This window comes from Folsomia candida, unplaced genomic scaffold, assembly GCF_002217175.1.
Source record: "Folsomia candida strain VU population unplaced genomic scaffold, ASM221717v1 Fcan01_Sc012, whole genome shotgun sequence".
NCBI classification, from domain to species: Eukaryota; Metazoa; Arthropoda; class Collembola; order Entomobryomorpha; family Isotomidae; genus Folsomia; species Folsomia candida.
In genome coordinates this window covers 1,015,169-1,035,783 of record NW_019091204.1, presented here as the reverse complement: position 1 = coordinate 1,035,783, position 20,615 = coordinate 1,015,169, and the positions used below count along the sequence as shown (strand labels likewise).

The 20,615-nt window shown below is 35.4% G+C and overlaps 1 protein-coding gene and 1 long non-coding RNA gene across 2 annotated transcripts; one reads left to right on the top strand and one right to left on the bottom strand.

Moving 5' to 3' along the window:
- Nucleotides 1-848: 848 nt before the first annotated feature.
- On the top strand, nt 849-1,752 carry LOC118437195. Its single transcript, XR_004835936.1, has 3 exons — nt 849-1,359; nt 1,474-1,499; nt 1,587-1,752. It is a non-coding gene; the product is annotated as an uncharacterized LOC118437195 (long non-coding RNA).
- Nucleotides 1,753-3,959: 2,207 nt separating this feature from the next.
- On the bottom strand, nt 3,960-8,336 carry LOC110855322 (uncharacterized isochorismatase family protein PncA). Its single transcript, XM_035856037.1, has 4 exons — nt 8,303-8,336; nt 8,168-8,246; nt 7,350-7,732; nt 3,960-4,904 (listed from the first exon to the last, which is right to left on the bottom strand). The coding sequence occupies exons 2-4, from the start codon at nt 8,232-8,234 to the stop codon at nt 4,767-4,769; spliced, it is 588 nt and encodes a 195-aa protein (XP_035711930.1). The 5' UTR covers nt 8,235-8,246; nt 8,303-8,336; the 3' UTR covers nt 3,960-4,766.
- Between the last annotated feature and the right edge of the window lie 12,279 nt (nt 8,337-20,615).

Genomic DNA, 20,615 nt, shown 5'->3' with positions numbered 1-20,615 from the left:
AATTAAACATAATTTTTAACTAGGATGGCAAAGTTTGTTTTGAGGGGGAGAGAGATATCTATATTTTTTCTGGGGAGGAGAGCAGAACACTGATGGAAATCTGGTGGTAATCAGGGGAAGAGTGCTTTTTGGGTGTAAAACTGCTATTAAAAAGGGTATTAAATTAAATTAAATAAATTGGTATTAAAATTATATGGGTTCAAAGAAATTTGGTATGGATATGGTAAAACTTTAATACTGAGCTATATATTACTGCATCGTGTTACAGGACAATTTGCTTTCTCAATGTTGAAGTTCTTAAAGTTGCACCGTTTGGTAATAAGGTTCGCAAAAATTTGATACCGATATGGTAAAACTTTAATAACTAGGTGTTACTACACAGTGTTGCTTATCAATACCACTTTTGGTAAAGTCAGAAAAGTATTAATGCAGCTTCGTATTATGCAAATACTGGATTTCTAAGAGTGTATCGATGACGGGAAATATGTATCTAGTTGATTGCAAAGATAAAATTCACGACTCACAAAATTATTAGCGTCGCTGTGAAAAATCTGGTATTAGTTTCTTGGGATTAAATTATTACGGCGTGGTATTAACAGTTCACGTTCATTTACTTAACATAATAAATAAATTATGCATTCATTATTAAATAAATTCATGAATAAAATGAGTGAATAATTTTTAGAAATTTGTGAATGAATGAAACTTCAATAAAAATATATTCCTTTCATATTCATGAAGAGTGAGTGAATAATTTTAGCCATATTTAATTCAGTTTTTACACTCTTAGAAACTGGGTATTGATCCTTGAAAATTTTTAATACCGTCGTGCTGGTATCATCACTCAGTCACGATTCGGTATTAAGATGTTGCGAAAAATCAATACCACGAGCTTGTACTTGGATAGTATTAATTTGTAATACCGAGTTGGTAAAACATCAATACTTACTGGTACAGATTTTATACCACGTTTACCCAGTCTAAAATCTGTCCGGTATAGACTCGTGTGCGGGATTTGCAAACTACTCACTTGCAGTTGCAAATCGTCCTCTTTTTAAAAGTAAGTTCTTCTAAATTATTTCGGCTGGTGAATTAATTGAGGGGAAGAAATTGACTACATCCAATGGAAACTTTGACTCGTTAAATTTGATTCTTGTTAAAGGGTAAGCATAAATTTATTCTTTCTTTTCGTTTTATCTTTTGCTGTGTATTACATTAATAGGGAGGATTTTAAACCACCAATTTCGTTATATTTTCTGCATTATATTAATTAACTTAATTTTTTTTATTTTGCGCGAGATCATCGACTTAACCAATTCCTAGTTCCGGTCGTGAATATAGGATTCAGGATAATTTTAGGTTTGTGATAACATTTACAAATCAGATCGACAGTTTAAATTAAATTAGACGTGTGTACATATTCTAAGATTTCAAATTTCAACTAATTGACAAATTGTTTTTCACTTATTTCAGTGGGACATTTCCTATGGAATTAAGAGGTAAGATAATTTTAAATGGAAAAATATATAAAAATAACTGCCTCAATGTGTGAATTGTTTACATAATTTATTTTTTAAATTACATAGGCTTTTAGATCCAGTCAGCTCAACTTTTCAACATTATGGTGTGTAAGCCAGTTTTATAATTAAGTTAACTATATTGCATTGGGCTGATTTCCATTTTTTTTAAATATGTATGTCATTTATAATGTTGCGACTTGTAATTTTATCAAATAAATAACGTTAAAATCAATACCAAGCAGTGCTAAACCGTTATTTTTCTTACTGCATGGTATCAATCATCAATACCGTATTTAGTCTTTTAATACCGCTGCATCCTAGATTTATACCATTCGGTATTAATAAACAATACCACCAGGAAAAAAAATCAATACCGCAAGTGACGTTTTTATACCGTCACGGTATAAATCCAAAATAATACCGCTTGGTATTAAATCAATACCAAAACGGTAGAGTCACATATGAATACCGCGTGGTATTGATCTGGTATTGATTTTTCTAAGAGTGTACGCTATACATAGAACATGAGGTATGTTGAGAAACCCATCTATCCGACGGATTTTTGATAAGATGAATAAAAATGAACAATGAATAAACATTTATTTTAAATTTGTCAGTTTTACATATGAATATTAAATGAAAAATAAATTTTCTTTAACATACAACTTATTAAAATTGGGCATACTGGTCGGTAAAAAAAATGCTACCGAAATAGCAAAATTTTAATACCAAGCTATTTGTACATGGTATCACTTATTAATACAACTTACTTTTCTTATGAATTATTTATGAATACCGCTTGTTATTATTATAATAATACCGCATTTCCAAGAGTGCAATCCTCCCTAAAATCCAATCCGGGCTTTTACTTTCATAAGAATTTATGGATTTTCGCTGCGGTCAGTTTTCTGTAGGATTTATGTATCAACGGCATAATGAAACTCACATATTTATGGCAAAACCGCTTTCAACAGCAGAATGCTCCCCAAAATGAAATGCATACATAAATTATCTGCGTATGCATGTCTTTTACATTTCTGCATGCATATGATTTATGTATGGCGAGCATAATGAAATTATTTAGGTTCATATGTACACACATATAACAAGCTAATATTTATCTTATTTCTCTGTATTAAAGGTATGTAAATATGTATGGTGGAAAAGGAAATTGAATACAAATCAAACAATGTGAAAACGAGATATTTATGTAAATTTGTCTGTATTCATTTTGAGTGCACACGGCAAGAACCACTAAACCTAATGAATAAGTAAGTACTTACCGGCCATAAATTCGGCTAAATCTAAGAGCATCTTGGATTGTCGGAATTAAGCACTCTTAAGAATAAGGGGACCCTTTTGAACAGAAAATTCACTCTGAATTCTTAATTAAGTAAACTATAAATGCTCAATCCTGAGTAAACTTTACACTTTATCAAATCAACGTTATTCTGAAATTAGTATAGTTTAGTTAACATAAAATTAAGGGTGCATTTAATGCCCAAAAAGGTAACATTAATTTTAAGAGTGTGGAGAAAATTTGTAAATCCAGGGTACCATGAACTTGATAAGCAGTAAAGTTTGCTCAGGATTTAGAATAGTTTACTTAATCTATAAATTAAGTAAATATACTCTTAATTCTATAGGATTCAGGGTGAATTTACTATTTTTAATAGGGTAACACTATTTGTAAGAGTGTTCCTTAGAAATCTTAGAAATGAAATGTTAATCTACTTATGAAATCGTAATCCATGAAATTGAACTGGAGGAGTCTCATCTGGAAGAAGGGACTTTCCACCATTTCATGCCTTTTATTCTCTCTTCTCCTTTGTTAGCAAAGCTGAATGAGTGGCCCCTCTGGAGAAGAGTTCATTAAATGTGTAAGAATTTTATTTATGCAGGCATTACCTTATTTTGGTCACCAACGTCGGAATGCATTAGCAAGCAAAATTAGAATTGACGAACAAAAACTGATTTATCAATTATACTTTAAATTCATTCATTTCACTTGGAAATGAAATGCTAAATTTTGAAAGTCATTTTCAAAATTTTGGTGTACATAAAAAGAAATTATATTGATGAATAATTGTGAAGGTGAAATAGTTTTATGTACATATGGAAAAATATGTCATGAATTCTACTGCAATTGGCATCAGCTCGGGAACGTCCATAAATTACGTCACCAAAAAGATAGATGGGTTGTTTTAGATCGCTATCTTACTAATGTTAAGCGTAACATGAGTAGGATAGGGAACAGGTGGGCGGGTGGTCCAAAAATCAGTGCTATTTTAATCACATAATTTGTGAATGTTCCCCTCCTGTTTCTTCTAGCTTACAAAACTCACCAACATTTCGAAGGAAAGTAATTTGTGTTAAAAAACCTCACATGGCTAAAAGCCACCTGCGTACATACCTCGTACAATAAATTCGTAAAGTCACTTTCACACATAAATTTTTTATTTCCCCGAATTCAATTCACCTCAAAAGGTTCGTAAGTACATATACGTTACGAAATTTAAGTTACGTAATAAAGCAGCATAAATATTTATCTTCGCTCCCTCACATAAATAAGTAATTCCTTTAATTTCAAGACTATCCCCGTTTTTCGTTAAGTGTAAATTAGCCTTAAAATGTAATGAGTTTTGAAGGGGTGTCATTTTAAGAAGTTTTATTGTTCCAAGTGAGCTGTTATTTACTGAAAGATTATATACTTTACTCTTAAAATGTAACAATAATAAATCCATACATATATCGAAACAAAACATACTTTTCTTAAGAGGATGATTCTTTATTTACAAATAGCCATGTTGTTTTGCTATATACATATGTAATCCATCGAAAATTTATTGCCACCTCATTCATGACTTGGTTAAACTTTACGGTTTCGCGTAAAGTAGAACCAGAGATAAATTTAAGCAATTGTTTTAAAACTTCCAACACTTAAGAGGTACCCACATACTATTTTACACTACCGTCGACGTTATCACTCTCATTATCAATAGTGGTATACAATCGTAATAGTGTTGCAAAGTTATGCTCTTGGACTAAGCACTCTTAAAAGTAATGTTACCTTTCTGAAAGTAAATGAACTCTGAATTCTAAATTAAGTAAACTAAACTAAACCCAGGGTAAAGTTAACTAGATGAAGAGTAAAGTTTACTCATCGTTTAGTACTGTTTAAGAGGGTAGAGTTACTTTTTAGAGTTAATTCGAATAGTAACAGAAAATACTACCAAATGTTCTTTATTAATGTTTTTCACGTTCCTGGATTCGATTCAGTGCTTCTCTCGTTTTCATAACTATTCCCTTGCATCCCAAAAATTTTTTAAACTCTGCAATCCCTCGGCGATGACCGGCTTCCCCACTGATTGTTGTACACGCATCCTATTACATGGTAAAAAATTGGTCAATTTTTTTAGGATTTAGGGGACAAGTCCAACTTAAAAAAGGTTTCAAATTTATAAGAGTATTGCTGATGGCATATTACACTCTTAGAAATCGAGTATTAAAATAATACAAAGCGGTATTCACATATCACTCAACCAAAGTGGTATGAATAATTAATGCTGTGTAGCGATACCTCGGTATTAAAGTTCAAGTTTAGCAATTTTTTAGCGACCGGTACAATTTTACTGCCAAACGGTATGAACTTAAATACTGAGAAATCAATACTTGCGCGACTACATATGTACATACATATACCACATTTCTAAGAGTGAGGATACATAGTTACTTATTTTTCATGGAATCCCGTTTACATTTAAGGCATGTCCCAGGTTTGGTTAGACAGTTGGATCATATGGTATACTGCGCAATTAGTGGAAACTGTTGCTTAGCTTTCTTAGTTTTTTGAAACGCAATTTCAAGGGCTTCCAGCAGGTGTAAAGTATTTTTTATTAAAAAGGCGAAATTCAATAGAAATCTGGGTCAAAATCTGGGTCACTTGCGAATCGAGTTTTTCAAAATTGTCGCTTGACGTGAGTCGAACATGACGTGCCAATACTTCAACGCGGAAATATGTCACAAAATGGCAACGTACCTTTATATTTCGAAGTATGAGGAAGCTATAAATGTAGACATTTATTTATTTATTTACACTATTTAGGAGCTATCAATTAGTTCATTGAGTAATTATATGTGATGAATACTAAACACATTGGATGAATAGGACGAACAGCAAATGTATTGGATGAATAGGGCGAAGAGCAAATACATGTAATGAATAGGGCGAATAGCAAATGTATTGAATGAATAGCAAATGCTCATTTGGCCACTGCTCAAATGGCCAATGCTTCAATGGCCACTGCTCAAATGGCCACTGCTCAAATGGCCACTGCTCAAATGGACAACACTTATTAATACATAGAAACTCACAATATAAGAGTGATCACGTACACATTTATGTAATGTTCTATATCTAGTAATAGTTACTTGTTAAGATCTAGTATTTAAAGATTGGTATTGTATTAATTCGGGAGAGTCTTCGGTTGATCTTCAACTGAGGCGGAACTCTTCGGGAGGACTCCAGCTTTAACTAAATAAAATATTTCTTGTTCCTGTTTAAACTACAACTTGGTCACACCGCCCATTATTCCACATACGGGAAACATTACGGCACACCCACCATTTCTTAGAAGACTCAATTACTCTAGGCTAACCAATTAACAGAAGGACGGCCCTTGGAATCCCAGCAGGATTGGTTTGTATAAGAGAATAAGGCATTTTAAGGCATTTATTTAATAGTCAAATAGCGTTAAGGTAAAAAGTAGAAATAAGGCTAGGCTGGGACCCTTGCAAAGCCAAAAAGTGCGCTTTTTAAAAATTTACAGGCCACCTCTATTCATAGCCACCTATCAAAACTCCAAAGACATAAAAATACTTTTCCGCACTAACTCTTCGACGTAAATTAGTGTCGCTGCTCGGGTACGGCTATTTTCAAAATCTTTGTTCCACAACATTTAAGTTCATAAACTGAGGATTACGAAAAAAAATAAACAAAGTCTCCCAAAGAACATTAAGGACCAAGAAAGCAAAGTACAAAAAAATTATAAAAAATAGTGTCGATGAATGTCATTAAAAATTATCGATATTTATGACGGACACTTCGGCAAAGTTGATCTCTTAGAGACTCCGGGATTGAAATTTTTTCGCTCCGCCAATCCCTCTGACGTGGAATATCAACGTGAGTTTAAAGTGAAAACCAAATTCCTTGTGAAATTCCTAGTTTGGCTACGGCCGGGCAGTTTTGGCAACATTTTGTCAGCTTATATTTGTAAAGGTACCATAAATACAAAAGTTAACAAAAACGCGTTTTTGAAGCGGTCACAGCTCTGGATAAGGAAACTTCGGAATGAAATTTGATTTTTTCCGGACCTCGCAACCTCCCAGTACGCCAAAATTTGAACCCCGTACTTTGGGGCTCATGGAGTCGAATTTGTGCTTCAAAAAGATTACCCCTCAAATGCCCCTCAATTGTAACCAATCGAAAAGTTTTATGCCTTTTGCAAAACAAGGTACTCTAACCTAAACTCCAATGCGAAAAAGCTGGAAGAATTCAAACGTTAGTGGCGAAAAATCTGCCAGGACATTTCGCAAGCGGGTGGAAAATCGATATTTTGAGGGTTGGTGCGGAAATTCGTATTGGTGGCCAAGAAGGGACTGAGGCAAATTCTCCGCAACAAAATCTGACGGCCATGGTTCCCAACTACTCTACCCCAAAGGTTTTATAAAAATATTCTAACCAGGTCGAAAACCACAGGTCATAGATGACTGTCTAACTTTCCCTGGGACACGGTATACCTACTTACATTATACATCTTTTGTACTTACCTGAATCAGCCAAACTTCATACCCTCGATAAAATGCGTCCAACCCGGAAGCGAAGACGCAATAATCCGTATTAATTCCGGCAAGCATGACCACCCCGACATTTTCGGGGGCCATCAGGTTGTCCAACTCTGCCCCGTAGAACGCCGAGTATTGAACCTTTTTCACAAATGTGGATAATCCTGGTAACTTGGTTATCAACTCGGCACACAGTTCGGTCCCCTTCCTTCCTGCGATACCAACGCCGGGATAAAGTTCGTGCAGGGATGAATTGTCAGCAGGGCTGATCCAGAGACGTGAGTCAAAGACGCGTTCCTTTGGCAGAGCTTGGGCTAGCGAGAGGATGTGCGCATGCCCAGGCCACGACGTGATTATGGGGGTCCCGTCTATGGCGGATTAAAGAATTCTTATAAAGTGCTATGAAAATACCTATGTACATAAATACATATCGATATTCAGGGTATTCGCACTTGTTTTCGCATCCTTAATATCATAAACTACATTACGAAGGAAAACCGAGGGTTCAAGCTTCGTAAAAATTGTAACCTTAGTAACGCGATTTTTGCTGAGAAAATCATACTCCGCTTGCAAAATCTCGTAACCGTCATAACTTATTTTGCGATACGAAGAATACTAAAGATGCGAAGAACTAATGGATACAATTTTGTATGTAAAAAACGTATCAAAAAACTAAACGACGCGTATGAATTTAGCAAAAATTGAAAAAAATTTTGTACAAATGTCCTTCTTTTTTACTTGAAATGTTAACGTATATACGTTTTTATACATTATTCGTATTTATAGGCTATTTACATACTTACTTGGATGGAACTGTTCCTGTGCCATGTCGATAATTAGGAAGGCAATGTTTCTCTTTGCTACTGCCATATTTATTGAGCACTATAATTACAAATGTACACAATTTAGCAGTCCATATTTAACAAAATTTGATTTACTTTGCACAAAGTTTTACTAAATTCGCTCCAATGTTGACATGACTACAGCTGACTGAGAAAAGGAATGATGAAAAAAGCAAATACGTAAACAAGTTTGCAGATCTGTTGCTTTGATTGCATGACATAACCAACCCGAATATTGCGTCGAACTCTGCAATACTCGAGGAAAGCTCGATGCATAGTTTTTTTTTTACATAATCCTGCAGAAATTTCAATTAGTTTTATTTTGCAGACTGGTATGCGAATAATCCTCCTTGTTTCTGCTGACCCCTACTTTAATTCCTTAATTCCTTAGTAACTTTGAATTATGTATGTGTTACAAAATTGCAGCATTGCATAAGCTTGTTTAAAAAAATAAGTATTCATAATTTGCCTGAACGCGAATTAAGTTGGTTAGACAAACAAATTACTCAAATAATTAGTACTATAAAGATGAAGGTTATGCTAATAATTGAGTATATTTGTACATATATCTAGACATATTTACATACATATTTATGTATGCAAGTATGCATGCAATTGCATACATACGTAAATAACTCCATATTTGCATAGGAATTTATTGACTCAAATGCGCGTCAGTAGACACAATTAGTTATTTTCGTACACACCTATATATTTATTTACGTGAAACCAGAGGATTTTTCAAAATTCTCTCATAAGCGAAATATTAAACTATTAATACTTCACTTTAATCAAAAATTCACAACCTTCCTAACAATATCGTAAAGAAGTGAAGAAGATATCAAAATGTTCACATTTAGTTGATTTATCGGGTAAAATACAAAGCCGTGAAGAAAAAGTCAATGTTAGTGTTGAAAAGTGAGCTTTTTGGTCAAAAACTACCAACGTTATGGGCTACATACCACGTTCTGTGCATAAGTATATGCAAATTTATACATATTAATGTACACTTATACATATGTGGTAGAACCCTTTACAGTATTTGCTAACTTGTATGACTTCAATTTTGATTCCTGAAGTACATACTGACTTTACAGGTAGGGAACTAAAATTGCAGGATTCCATAAGCTTGTGATCGGATTTAAAACGAAATAAGTTTTCATAATCTTGAATTTTGTGTAATCATTAGTATTTGTAAATGAGGATAATAAATGCTTATTATTATTATTATAATTTATTTGAATTCAAATTATGAATTTGACAATTAAGCAGCCTCAAGCTTTCAACGCAAAATGTACATTCTTACCTGGCTCTAGGATAATCACTATTACAAATAATTATGTATGGCAATAATTGCACTCTGACAAAGGTATAATTTCAAGCATACATGCATTTGCATATTTATTTTCTGCAGTCACAATTAAAATAATTTAAAAATTGGGGCTGTTGCAATGCAACAAACTAAATAATTGTGACTTGCTTGGGCTAATGCCTCTTGTTGCATTATTATGTAACATATTTTCATTGCATGCATACATTTTGATTTATTGATCTGCGCGTTATTTGAAATCGTCGGTTTTGTGCATACACATATGCAGATATTTATATTTAATGTGGAACCAAGTGATCAAGTCGTACATCTATATTCCCAAAACTACCCAGCTTCCAAGTTGGTTTTGGAATTTCATAGCTCCTGCATTACTTTCCTCGTCAATAAATATGTGGCACGTCGAAGGTACTCGTCACTTTCGCGCTTGTATAGCATCCATTAAACTAAACTCGCTACGATCCACATATTTCCTTGAGTGGGACAGCAAAGTTGGAAATGCCATCCCGAAGAAATCTTCATCCCGGCAATATCGGGCTTTTTAGTCGTTCACCCTAATTTCTACGCTGATTGTGCAACCCATATTTTTCCTGCGGTGTTATCAAATCTCCAAATCCCCACCGGGGTCAGTCACCTTGATTGCGTACTACATTAACGTCATTGGCACCATTCTCGCCTTAGTTGCTCTCCCATTGCTATGGTTTTTCGCGAAGGAATCAAACTTGCAGAAATTTGTGACATGTTTTCACGAGGTGCTGAATTTAGATAAGCGATTTTACGGTAAGTTCATTTCACCAGCATTCCTAATAGGTTCGTAGCTAAACTCTTTAAAATCCTGGCTGCGAGATAAAGTTTCGTTTCGGATTGCCGAATTTCCACAAATCGGTTTCGGAACTTTCGGCATTTATAACGTGTCGTTTTCTAAATAATATTGTACGAATTTCTTCCACCAGACATTCTTCCCCAGCCTGTCGTGCCGAAATCAACAAACTTTTTCCGAAATTTAAACACAGTATCAAATATGGCTAATCTCACCACCTTTATGGCTACCTGCTACTCACCAGTGATCACAACCTGGATATCATTCACTGACAACGCCCCACTCTATGGATTTGCCTTATACGTGTTGAAAGTCACGAGTTTAAATTTCACCTTTCGCGTAGTAATTGCGACCTTTGCCAGTATAACTTTTAACATATTCGCGTCTGTAATATATCTCTCCGCCTTAGTAGAAGCCAGTGGCATAGTGGTCCTGAATGTTTGGACTAAAATCCTATCAAAAGCTGACATTTCTTTCAGCGAAACGATCCAAATTTATAATCAGCTAAAAGTGATGACCATACTGATGCAGGAAATAGGGCAAGATCTAGTCTCAGTATGCCTCCACCACGCCTTCGCCGTGATAATGTCAACCAACGCGATGTACCATTTCGTTCTGCAGTTTACTTCGGGTAGAGGCATGTCCATTTTGGTCACATATACGTCCCTTGTCACGCTCTTTGCTGCAACAGGGATTGAAATGTTGGCAATTTGTTTCGTCGCCAAGTCTTCGTCCATGTCGAAGGAGATGTTAAGAAATTTGTTAAGGAATAATGGACAAGATAAGTATCGACGAAGAGTTTTACGATCAATGCGGCCAAATTCAATAAGTTTCGAATTTTTGGATTCTGTAGACTCGATTCGAAACGGGATTGGGATGGATTACTTTGTTAGATACTTGGAAAGAGTGCAATCTCATACGGTTACTTGGTTGCTTGCGACGAAACATAATTAATAGCTTTTATTGTTTTAATAACATGTTGAATTTATTTTATGATTATTGCTCACGGACACATAATATTGAAATGATACATATGTATTTGAGGGGTTGTATAAAGCGTCTTGTATAATGTAGGTTTATCTTCGTATGTTGCAAATTACAACCTAAAAATGAACATGTAAATACACAAATCGTCGGACTAATTCTAAAACCACGTAAGTGGAGTCTCATCTTACTTCTAAAACCACGTAAGTGCACTCGCTTCGTAATTCTAAAACCACCTAAGTGCAGTCAATGTTTAATTCTAAAACCACGTAAGTGCACAACAAAAAACAAGGAAAATAACCTAATTGCAGTTCCAATATAATGTGCAGTTAATTATTTATGCAAGATCACACTATAAACTTAAATATGAAAATTAACTACATATTGTATTGGAACTGCAATTAGGTTATTTTCCTTGTTTTTTGTTGTGCACTTACGTGGTTTTAGAATTAAACATTGACTGCACTTACGTGGTTTTAGAATTAAACATTGACTGCACTTAGGTGGTTTTAGAATTACGAAGCGAGTGCACTTACGTGGTTTTAGAAGTAAGATGAGACTGCACTTACGTGGTTTTAGAATTAGTCCGACGAAATGTAATTAATACAATCATGACTAAAGTTACATGCACCTTAATGTACGTATGTATATTTCACATAAATACAAACAAGATTTGAAAATTGTATAATAAATGTGACATTTTCGACGAAATAATTAATTTGACACTTGCAAAAGACACGATTTCCCGTCGAGCATGTTTGGCAAATATATTTGCATCCAATGGGGAGAAAATGCGGTGTAATGTGGAAAAATTCTATGTACACGTTGCCAATTTATTGCGCATTGTGTCTTCTTAGGATGCAAATACCATCCCTGCCAAACATGAGGACATGCAAATAGTGCACTATTTGCATGTGAAAACCCATGGGTTTTCATAATTAAAGCTCGGCACTAATTTCACCTATGTAAGAATTTGCCAGTTTTTGAGGTTTTGTCACTTTTTAAAATTTGAGTAAGGGCATACCTATGTGTTGTTTAATAATTAAGCTATTTTTGTGTGTAAATATATTGTTTCTGTATGTTTAAAAAAATAAAATGAAAATTTTGTTATCGGGTCGTATTAAGACAAAGCTACATTTAAGAATTTTAAACACGATGTAAATTAAGATAGGGCAGATTAGGACAATTTTACTGATTGCATGGTTTTCAGGTGTTATTAGCCTTAAATGCGCTACCGCCGCTGGCCTGGCTATCTCTATTAATGAGTACAGAGATTCGCATTTTTATTTGATAACGAATTTGTCGTTGAATAACCCCGGAACGGTTTGTCGCAGCGGGTCAAAATTTTGAACAGAGGAGCATGTTATCCTCAGATAGTTGTGTGCAAAAATTCAACTCTCTACTTTCAAAACTGCCTCTCCCACAGCCCCCAGAAGTTGAGTCACTAATTTCAACTCTTTCCAAACTCCGTCTAAAAAATTAGGGTTGCCCCGGGTAGTGGTACTACCCGGTACCCGGCTACCCGGTACTCGGCCTTAAATTGTCGCCGGGTACCCGGCTACTCGGCCGGATACCGGGTAATATTTGTATACTAAAAATAACGGGAATTTTTCTGTTTTTTGCTAAAACTCGTAACAGTTTTATAAAGTTTAAAAATTGCCAGTTAAACACAGTGCAGACGTTATTTACCCAGAGTCAGTGTCTGATTCTAAATTTGTCTCCGAATTGACATGACTATCACCCGTTATGGCATGCCGAATATTAAAAAAAATTTCCCTGGTGCATGTCACCCGATTTTTAATGTATTTACTAATCCTTCCCCTTGACTGCCACTGTCAGGACAAGTGAAACTCGCCCTCTTTGCTTCTTTATGGACTTACGGGCATGACGGTTCCATAAGACATGATTCGAGCTAAAAAGTGGATATTGCATATTGAAATGAAAGCATCATGTCACATGATTCATGTGGGACACACGAAGAGTTTGTTTCTTAAGGGAATTCCCTCACCAAAGACGTCTATTTTAATGTTGGTTTCGTGTCATGGATTTTAGAAATTTCTGTCGCTGATGATTGCGAGGATGATTTTTCGAAATAATCTTACGAAAAAAACAATAGCTTCCTAGCAGAAGCTTTGAGAAATCTTAAAAATTTCTCAAAACTTCGAAAGTACTTAATGTGCGAAATATGCAAATTGACTGATGGCGAATTGGTTGACGCAAATGCACTCAAACTAATTGTCAAATTTGTAGGATAATTTCCACGTAAGTGTTGCTAAGTTTGTATCGATTCTTTCCACACTCATGTATGTATACATTTATTATTTTTTATCAATTTTAAACATGAAATCCATCGGATTATAATTATTTTTGTAAGGTTTTTCATTTTAAGGAAGAAAATTGAATATTTAAATTACCCGGCCGGGTAGACCGGGTAGTGAAGTGTACCCGGCCGGGTACCGGGTAACTACCCGGTACCCGGGGCAACCCTATAAAAAATCGTTCTCCACAGAATTTTTGTTTATTTTCAAGTATCTGAACCCAAAGAAGTCCATTTGACTTACATCGGGGGGATTGTACAGGTATTTCACTATTCGAAGTGATTTTTATCTCCAGTATAACTTCAAGGTCATTTGCATAATCTTGGGTCAACTTTGCCGTCTGGGAAGACGCTCCGTCATGATGAAAAATCACCTTAATTATTTTTTTCCCGTGCAATTTAGGAAAATATTATTCTAAAAGTGGTTTCAATACACGGCCCACATAATACTTCAAAGATTCCTTCACTTTTTGGGGGACTTTGATAAGTGGGAGGACACCACGACCCGAGATTGCACCCACAACCATAAACTGTTTACAAAAGTTCTCCTCACACGGAAGCAACAACTTGCGTGAATTGTTTTCGGCATTTGTCGTGTAGTAAGCTCTTCGAACCCAATTAGTAACTTGTAGTGAAATTAGTGCTTCGTCAAATGTCACCAATAACTCACTCTGATTCCTTCACAGAAAATTCGAATAATGTTTTTTGTAAACACGGGCGCGATTTTTTTCCTGCTTTTCGGTCAGCTGATGCACACGAATTTTCCGAGGAAGTCGTTTTTTCAAAATCTTAATTTCTCTTTTCACTGAACTCTTAGACACCCCGACCTTACGGGAAATTTCCTTTTGGGTCGGTGGATTGTCTTTGGAGGTCAATAGGTCAATTTTCCTATGCACGGTCGGAATTCACACTTTTCTTTGCCATCTTCTAGGGGGTGGTGGCTGTCCTTGACACAAAATTTTGAGCTTTTCTTTTATATTTTTCAATACCTTATTGATTCCAGATTTTGAAACTATTTTCCGTTCACTTTTATGACGTTTAGTTATTTGGCTTTCCGAGTATTTAAGTTTGCAACGAGTTTTTATGACTGCTCACCTTCTGGGGTCTATGGGGGAGGCATTTTTGAAAGTAGAGAGTTGAATTTTTGCACACACCTAGGACAACATGCTCCTCTGTTCAAAATTTTGACCCGCTACGACCAACCGTTTCGGGGTTATTCAACGACAAATTCGTTTTCAGATAGAAATGCGAATCTCAGTAGTCTGGTCACCCCATAGTACATACAATGGTTTTCAGGTGCCGAAAAATCGGTAGTAAAATAAACACGTAATATTTATAAGCCTCGGCCCATATGTGGTCTAAGTGCTACATAAATTAAAAAAATATGTTATGAACTCGATTTCCTCGAAAAAATAACGAATATGTATTTGTTTGATTCCACACAAAGACATGGGGCCGTTCATAAATTATTCAACGCTAGAGGGGAGTGGGGGGGGGTCGATCAATGATATTCATGGGGGATGGGCGAGGTCGAGAAAATTGCGATTTTAAAATTACATAATTTATGAACAACCAAAATTTTACAAATTTGACATTAATAAATACATATAAAAATAGGTATATATGTATGTACAAGACGTGTGCGGCACACGGTGTTCTGTATGTGTGCACATGAATTGGCATCAATGTAAATATGTAGCTAACAAGGAAACCATTTTCGATGTCTCACCAAGATTTCACCAAGAGTAGTGTTTCGGAAATAGAGAACTGTACGTGTATTTGTGTGTACGTGCGACTAATGTGTAACTCGGTGGCGTAAATGTGACCGTGTTGGCGTAAGTAAGTGGTGGTATGGTCACAGAATGGTTACTTGGTTGGTGTCATTTATTTCACACAAATAGCCAATAATTACAAATTTTGAGTGTTAGAGAGACTAGGGGAAAATATGTGTTGTTATTCTGAAGGTTGGAGAGACACTGACTTAAATTCACACAAGATTTCACATACATATTTGGCAAGGCACTGCAACAATTACACCCATTACCAATAGGTGAGAGGAGACGCGGAGGGAGGAGATCACTAAATTTTTAACCAATGATACTAGATAGGTGACAAAGGTTCACAAAAGGTTCAAGGGAGCACAAAAAATGAGATAATATGTGGACAAATTTCCTATTAAATCCAGACTGACTGGCGACTAAATAATTTGAATTTTCCCTCTACTCTTTTCACAATTCACCGTGCATGTACACATGTAAATCCTCATATCATGAAAATACATACAAATCATGAATTCAATATTCATAAATCATTACCATCATCTAGTCAATATTCATAAAAATAATTATGCAGATTCTCGACATTCGACAGATATTCAATTCAATTGCATCCCACTTAAGCTAAAACGTTAGCAACATCGTCGCCGTATAATTTAGTCCCGTCTCGACCAGTTTTGTTGCCCAAGAGGTTGATACCACACCGAATTCACCGCACCGAATTCCCACCGCTTTCAACGAATAGATCACCCTTTTCTCATACTTGGTTAACTTCTTGTGCCGTGCCGTGGCCAGAAATTTGGCCGACTTTTCAATCACATTTACCGTTTCTGGTAACAATATTAGTGGAAAGAAGTACGTAACTATATTTACAAAGGGAATAAATGGATAAATCAGGTTTGAAATACGTCCATAGAATCGAATCGTTCCATAATTGAGCAGAATGATTAAACCCGTTCCGAAAAGGATTATGGGTGGCATAGAATTTGAGCAGAATTCTGAATTTAAAAATTGATTAAATAGTCCAAGTTGGTAATACATTCTGGACGCCAGTAACAGATTCCCGCCAATTTTTATGTGTTCATTTAAACCCAGTGCCGCCCTGGTGGAGCAAGCTAGCATAATTTTACCAAGGATTAGAAACGTGGCAACGGATTTTGTAATCTCTATCATGACCAGAACGAGGGCTACATATCTTACGAAACAGTATCCAAATGAACGGAGTGCCAATTTTGGAAATAAATAGTCCGATAAAGCATCCAAATTTGGCAAAACGATGAAAAGTGGGGCTATCATTGCCAAGCAGAATGATTCCGTTATCAAAAGTTTTAAGAAGAGTTCAGTCCTTCGCGATGTCATTTTGGTCGTTACGATGCGAAGATCTGTTTGAGCAAAAAAAAAATAGTTATTTTTTTAAAACTGACTTTAATGCCTATGCGTGTAAGTAACTGCGAAAGATGAAGACAAAACTTTTGACAGTTGCGTGACATTTAAAGTTAATGTAAATGTCACGCTACAAAAGAAAATTTTACTTTTAATTTTAAACCACCCTGTACACAGGCAGGGTACGGAGAACCCCGGGGTTTTATCTGGGTTTAGCGAGTAGTCAGGGTTTTGGGGGCGAACTGAATCAGTGTCTCATGTATTAAGTTCAGAAATTAATGAAAAAAATCAGTTTTTCAGTAATTTCGCAACAAAACTGCTTATGTATTAATTATATTTTAACAAGTAATTAATTTGTTGAATTGCTAGTAATGCCCTGTTATCATATTTTGTAAAATTTGAATACCCCGACTACCCCGACTACCGGTGGGTATTGCTCAAATTTGCTACCCCAAAACCCACCAAAACCCGCAATACCCCAAAAACCCGGGGTAGCATACCCCGTACATAGGTATGTATTATCCAGACAAACATTATGCATGTGTTAGTGTACGATAATCGTATCAATTTTAATTCTTACGGTTTGGACGATTTGTTTATAGAGATGAGAAATCTTCGTTTTAGGCTTAAGATCCCAAGACGGATTGTAATTTCCGCTTAAATACATACTATATTGAAATACCCGTGGATATGTATATTTTACCTGAAAATTTCCGATCCAAGACCAGCGCGGTGTTCAATATTGTGCCAGCAACGGCCTCATTAAATGCCAACGTCCAACTTATTCCAGTAATGGCAAGGATGAAAAACAGGATCCCCACACGTATAAAGATTTGTAAGATGCTGACACCTTTTATAGTGGAGGAGAAGAACGCCTTCACTAATTGATGGGTTGATATCACGGCGTAAATCCACATCCAAACGGGAGACGCCTTCATTAGGAAGTTTGACTTGGTGGAAAGCCGTGAAAGTGAGATTTTCTTATCAGACCGTGCTACGTAGAATGGAATAACGGTTACGAAGCCGTATTGCGATTTAAATTGGTCAAGGACATCCCACATTCCGCGAGAAACGAGGTTTCCGCTAATTTCGGGAAATTTTAAAACGTTATTTTTCTTTCTGTTTGACATTCTGAACTTTTACGTATAGCAACGTATAACAGGGTTAAACGTTTAACGTATAACAGGGTAAATCTGGCTTCCTTTGCACATACAATTTTGTTTATATAAATAATGTGCACACTCTTAGAAATCTGGTGTAATCAGACAAGTTTTGATTTTGCGGTATTAAGGTTGCTACCGCTTGGTATTATAACTATTCATATATATGTAGGTCGATAATAACTTGCGACCGAGACGGCGAGTGTGTTATGGCCAGCCATTCCTAGATGGTACATGCTTATCAGTTCCAAGCTGGTAGGGTCATACGTATACGTGCAATCAAAACGAAAATTTGTTAAATCAACACCGCCGGTGTCAATAAATACATGACTTAACCGCCTTGGTTACAATTGTGATTTCGAGTGGTAATGAAATTTTTCCGTCCGGTCATAGCATTAAAACTACCGGTATCAAAATCATCATAACTCGGAATCAACATTTTAACCAAGGCGGTTAAGTCATATATTGACACCGGCGGTGTTGATGTAACAAATTTTTCGTTTGAGTGTATATGTATATGTATATACCGCTTGGTTGGTATTATTTTAAAACAAGATTTCCAAGAGTGCAAGTTTGATATAGTTTTTATGTCGGCCTGTTTTTGGTGGAAATTTAAAATAATTTATCGAATTAAAATTATGTACATATGCATTATAAGCTATTATGCACCTACATATATGTAGATTTATCAAATACATATGTATGTACATGTAGTTAAATGCATGCATACATAGATATCTACATAAATAATTGCACTCGTTTATGCACTTAAATATGTGAAAATTCTGAACATATTCAAAAACCCGGTTTTTCGATGAAGGATAATTATATGTATTAGTTAGCTGCATGCGAAATGCATGCATGTTAATTTAAAACTCAATACTGCAAGCTGTACTTAACATTTGGTGAATACGCTTACATACATACATACAAAAATACCTACGATTATCTTTGCCATATATATTATTCTACCGATTATTAAAAATTCCACAATTAAAAATGGAACAACTACAAATATATGTACAAATACATATGTATGTATGTACGAAAGGGAAACGGGAGAACTGAAATTATTTCATGCCAGTTAGAGAATTGAAAAAAGTTTATTAGTCTTAGTTTAATTTTTTTTCAAAAGTCAGTTATTTCGATTCCTAATTGAAGATTTTCATTCACACTCAGTCATTTTCGTTCAAATTTGGTTCATTTCATAATTTCATGTCATCCGACCTCATTTCTTACTCGAGTCCTCTCCAGTCGCTTAAATTAAACTCACATCCACTTATTACGGTGCATTTTTCAATTTTTGTAATTAAGTGAGAAATTCAAAAATTTATGAACAATAATCCACAATATATTTTTTTAATTATACACATATCTATAACGTAATGAGATGGATTTCGTGCACCACAGAAAACGGACCTTGTCTTAACGATGTTCATTCAAATCGCATACTGAATTCAGCCCCTGTCACGGGAAAATCGGACATGTTGCTTTGAGAACAAAGTATTGAACTCGCGTTATCTAATTATTAATACAGTATCTATTTTATAAAGTAACACTTTTCTTCAATTCATATCTAGCCTGATATCGAGCCAATTGTCACCTAAATCAATTTTTAGATCAACTCAGCACACTCTCTGACAGTTTTACATAACGAAGCTGAACACAAAATCAAACATTTGAATATATGTAAATCCAAATATACATGTTGTCTTAGCTTAAAATTCAAATTAGCGTATACGTATTTCAACAAATTATGCAAAAATGTTTGCAATTCCACCGAATTAATTATGCAAACCATCAGTTTATTCAATAGTTGTACGAGCACACGCCAGTTAACGCTGTAACTCTGCAGACTTTGGTAACATCAGCGCACGAAATTTGGTCGGACGTGCAACTCTCGCAGTTTGGTCGTTTACATGGAATCGACGCGGTAAATGTACCGGATGAAAAACAATCCGGGATTCCTCCACTCGACACCGAGCAAAAGTATTTGTCCGGGCACATTCTGGAGCAGCATGCAGCCTCACTGCAAGTCGGACATGGCGCTAAAAGAGAAGAATCACAGGGGAAAAATTAGTGCAAAAATGTTAAACTTAAAAAATTAAAGGAAGAAATTAAAAATTACACTCTAAAAAATAATGCTGGCGTTTAGAAAAGTAGATGCACCCTGAATTCTTTGTTAACTATGCTCAATCCAGAATAAACTTGACCAAGTGTAAAGTTTGCTTTAGATGTAGTGTGTTTAAATATAGAATTCGTAGTGCATCTGTTTTTAAAAAGGGCAACATTATTTGTAAATAGTAAGAGTGTACATACTCTGGGCAAGCAATGACGTCGCTAAGAGAACCGTGAAGAAGACAGTAATTAATTTTGAATCCATTTTTTTATACGGAGCAAAAACTTCCAAAAATTTCCCCAATTATTTGAGTAGTCGTGTAGCACAAGTGCAAAGTTACGCAGAGCAAGGTCACCCTTTTATGCAAATCAATGTACATACATACATATGTAAACGATGAATATAACTTGATTTGTGCGAATTGAATGAGTATGAAAAAAGCTGGTTAAACAAAGATTGCAAATTTTAGATCGATTGTAAGGCGTGGCACGATTACCGAGAAATCCTTAATGGAAAAAAACACG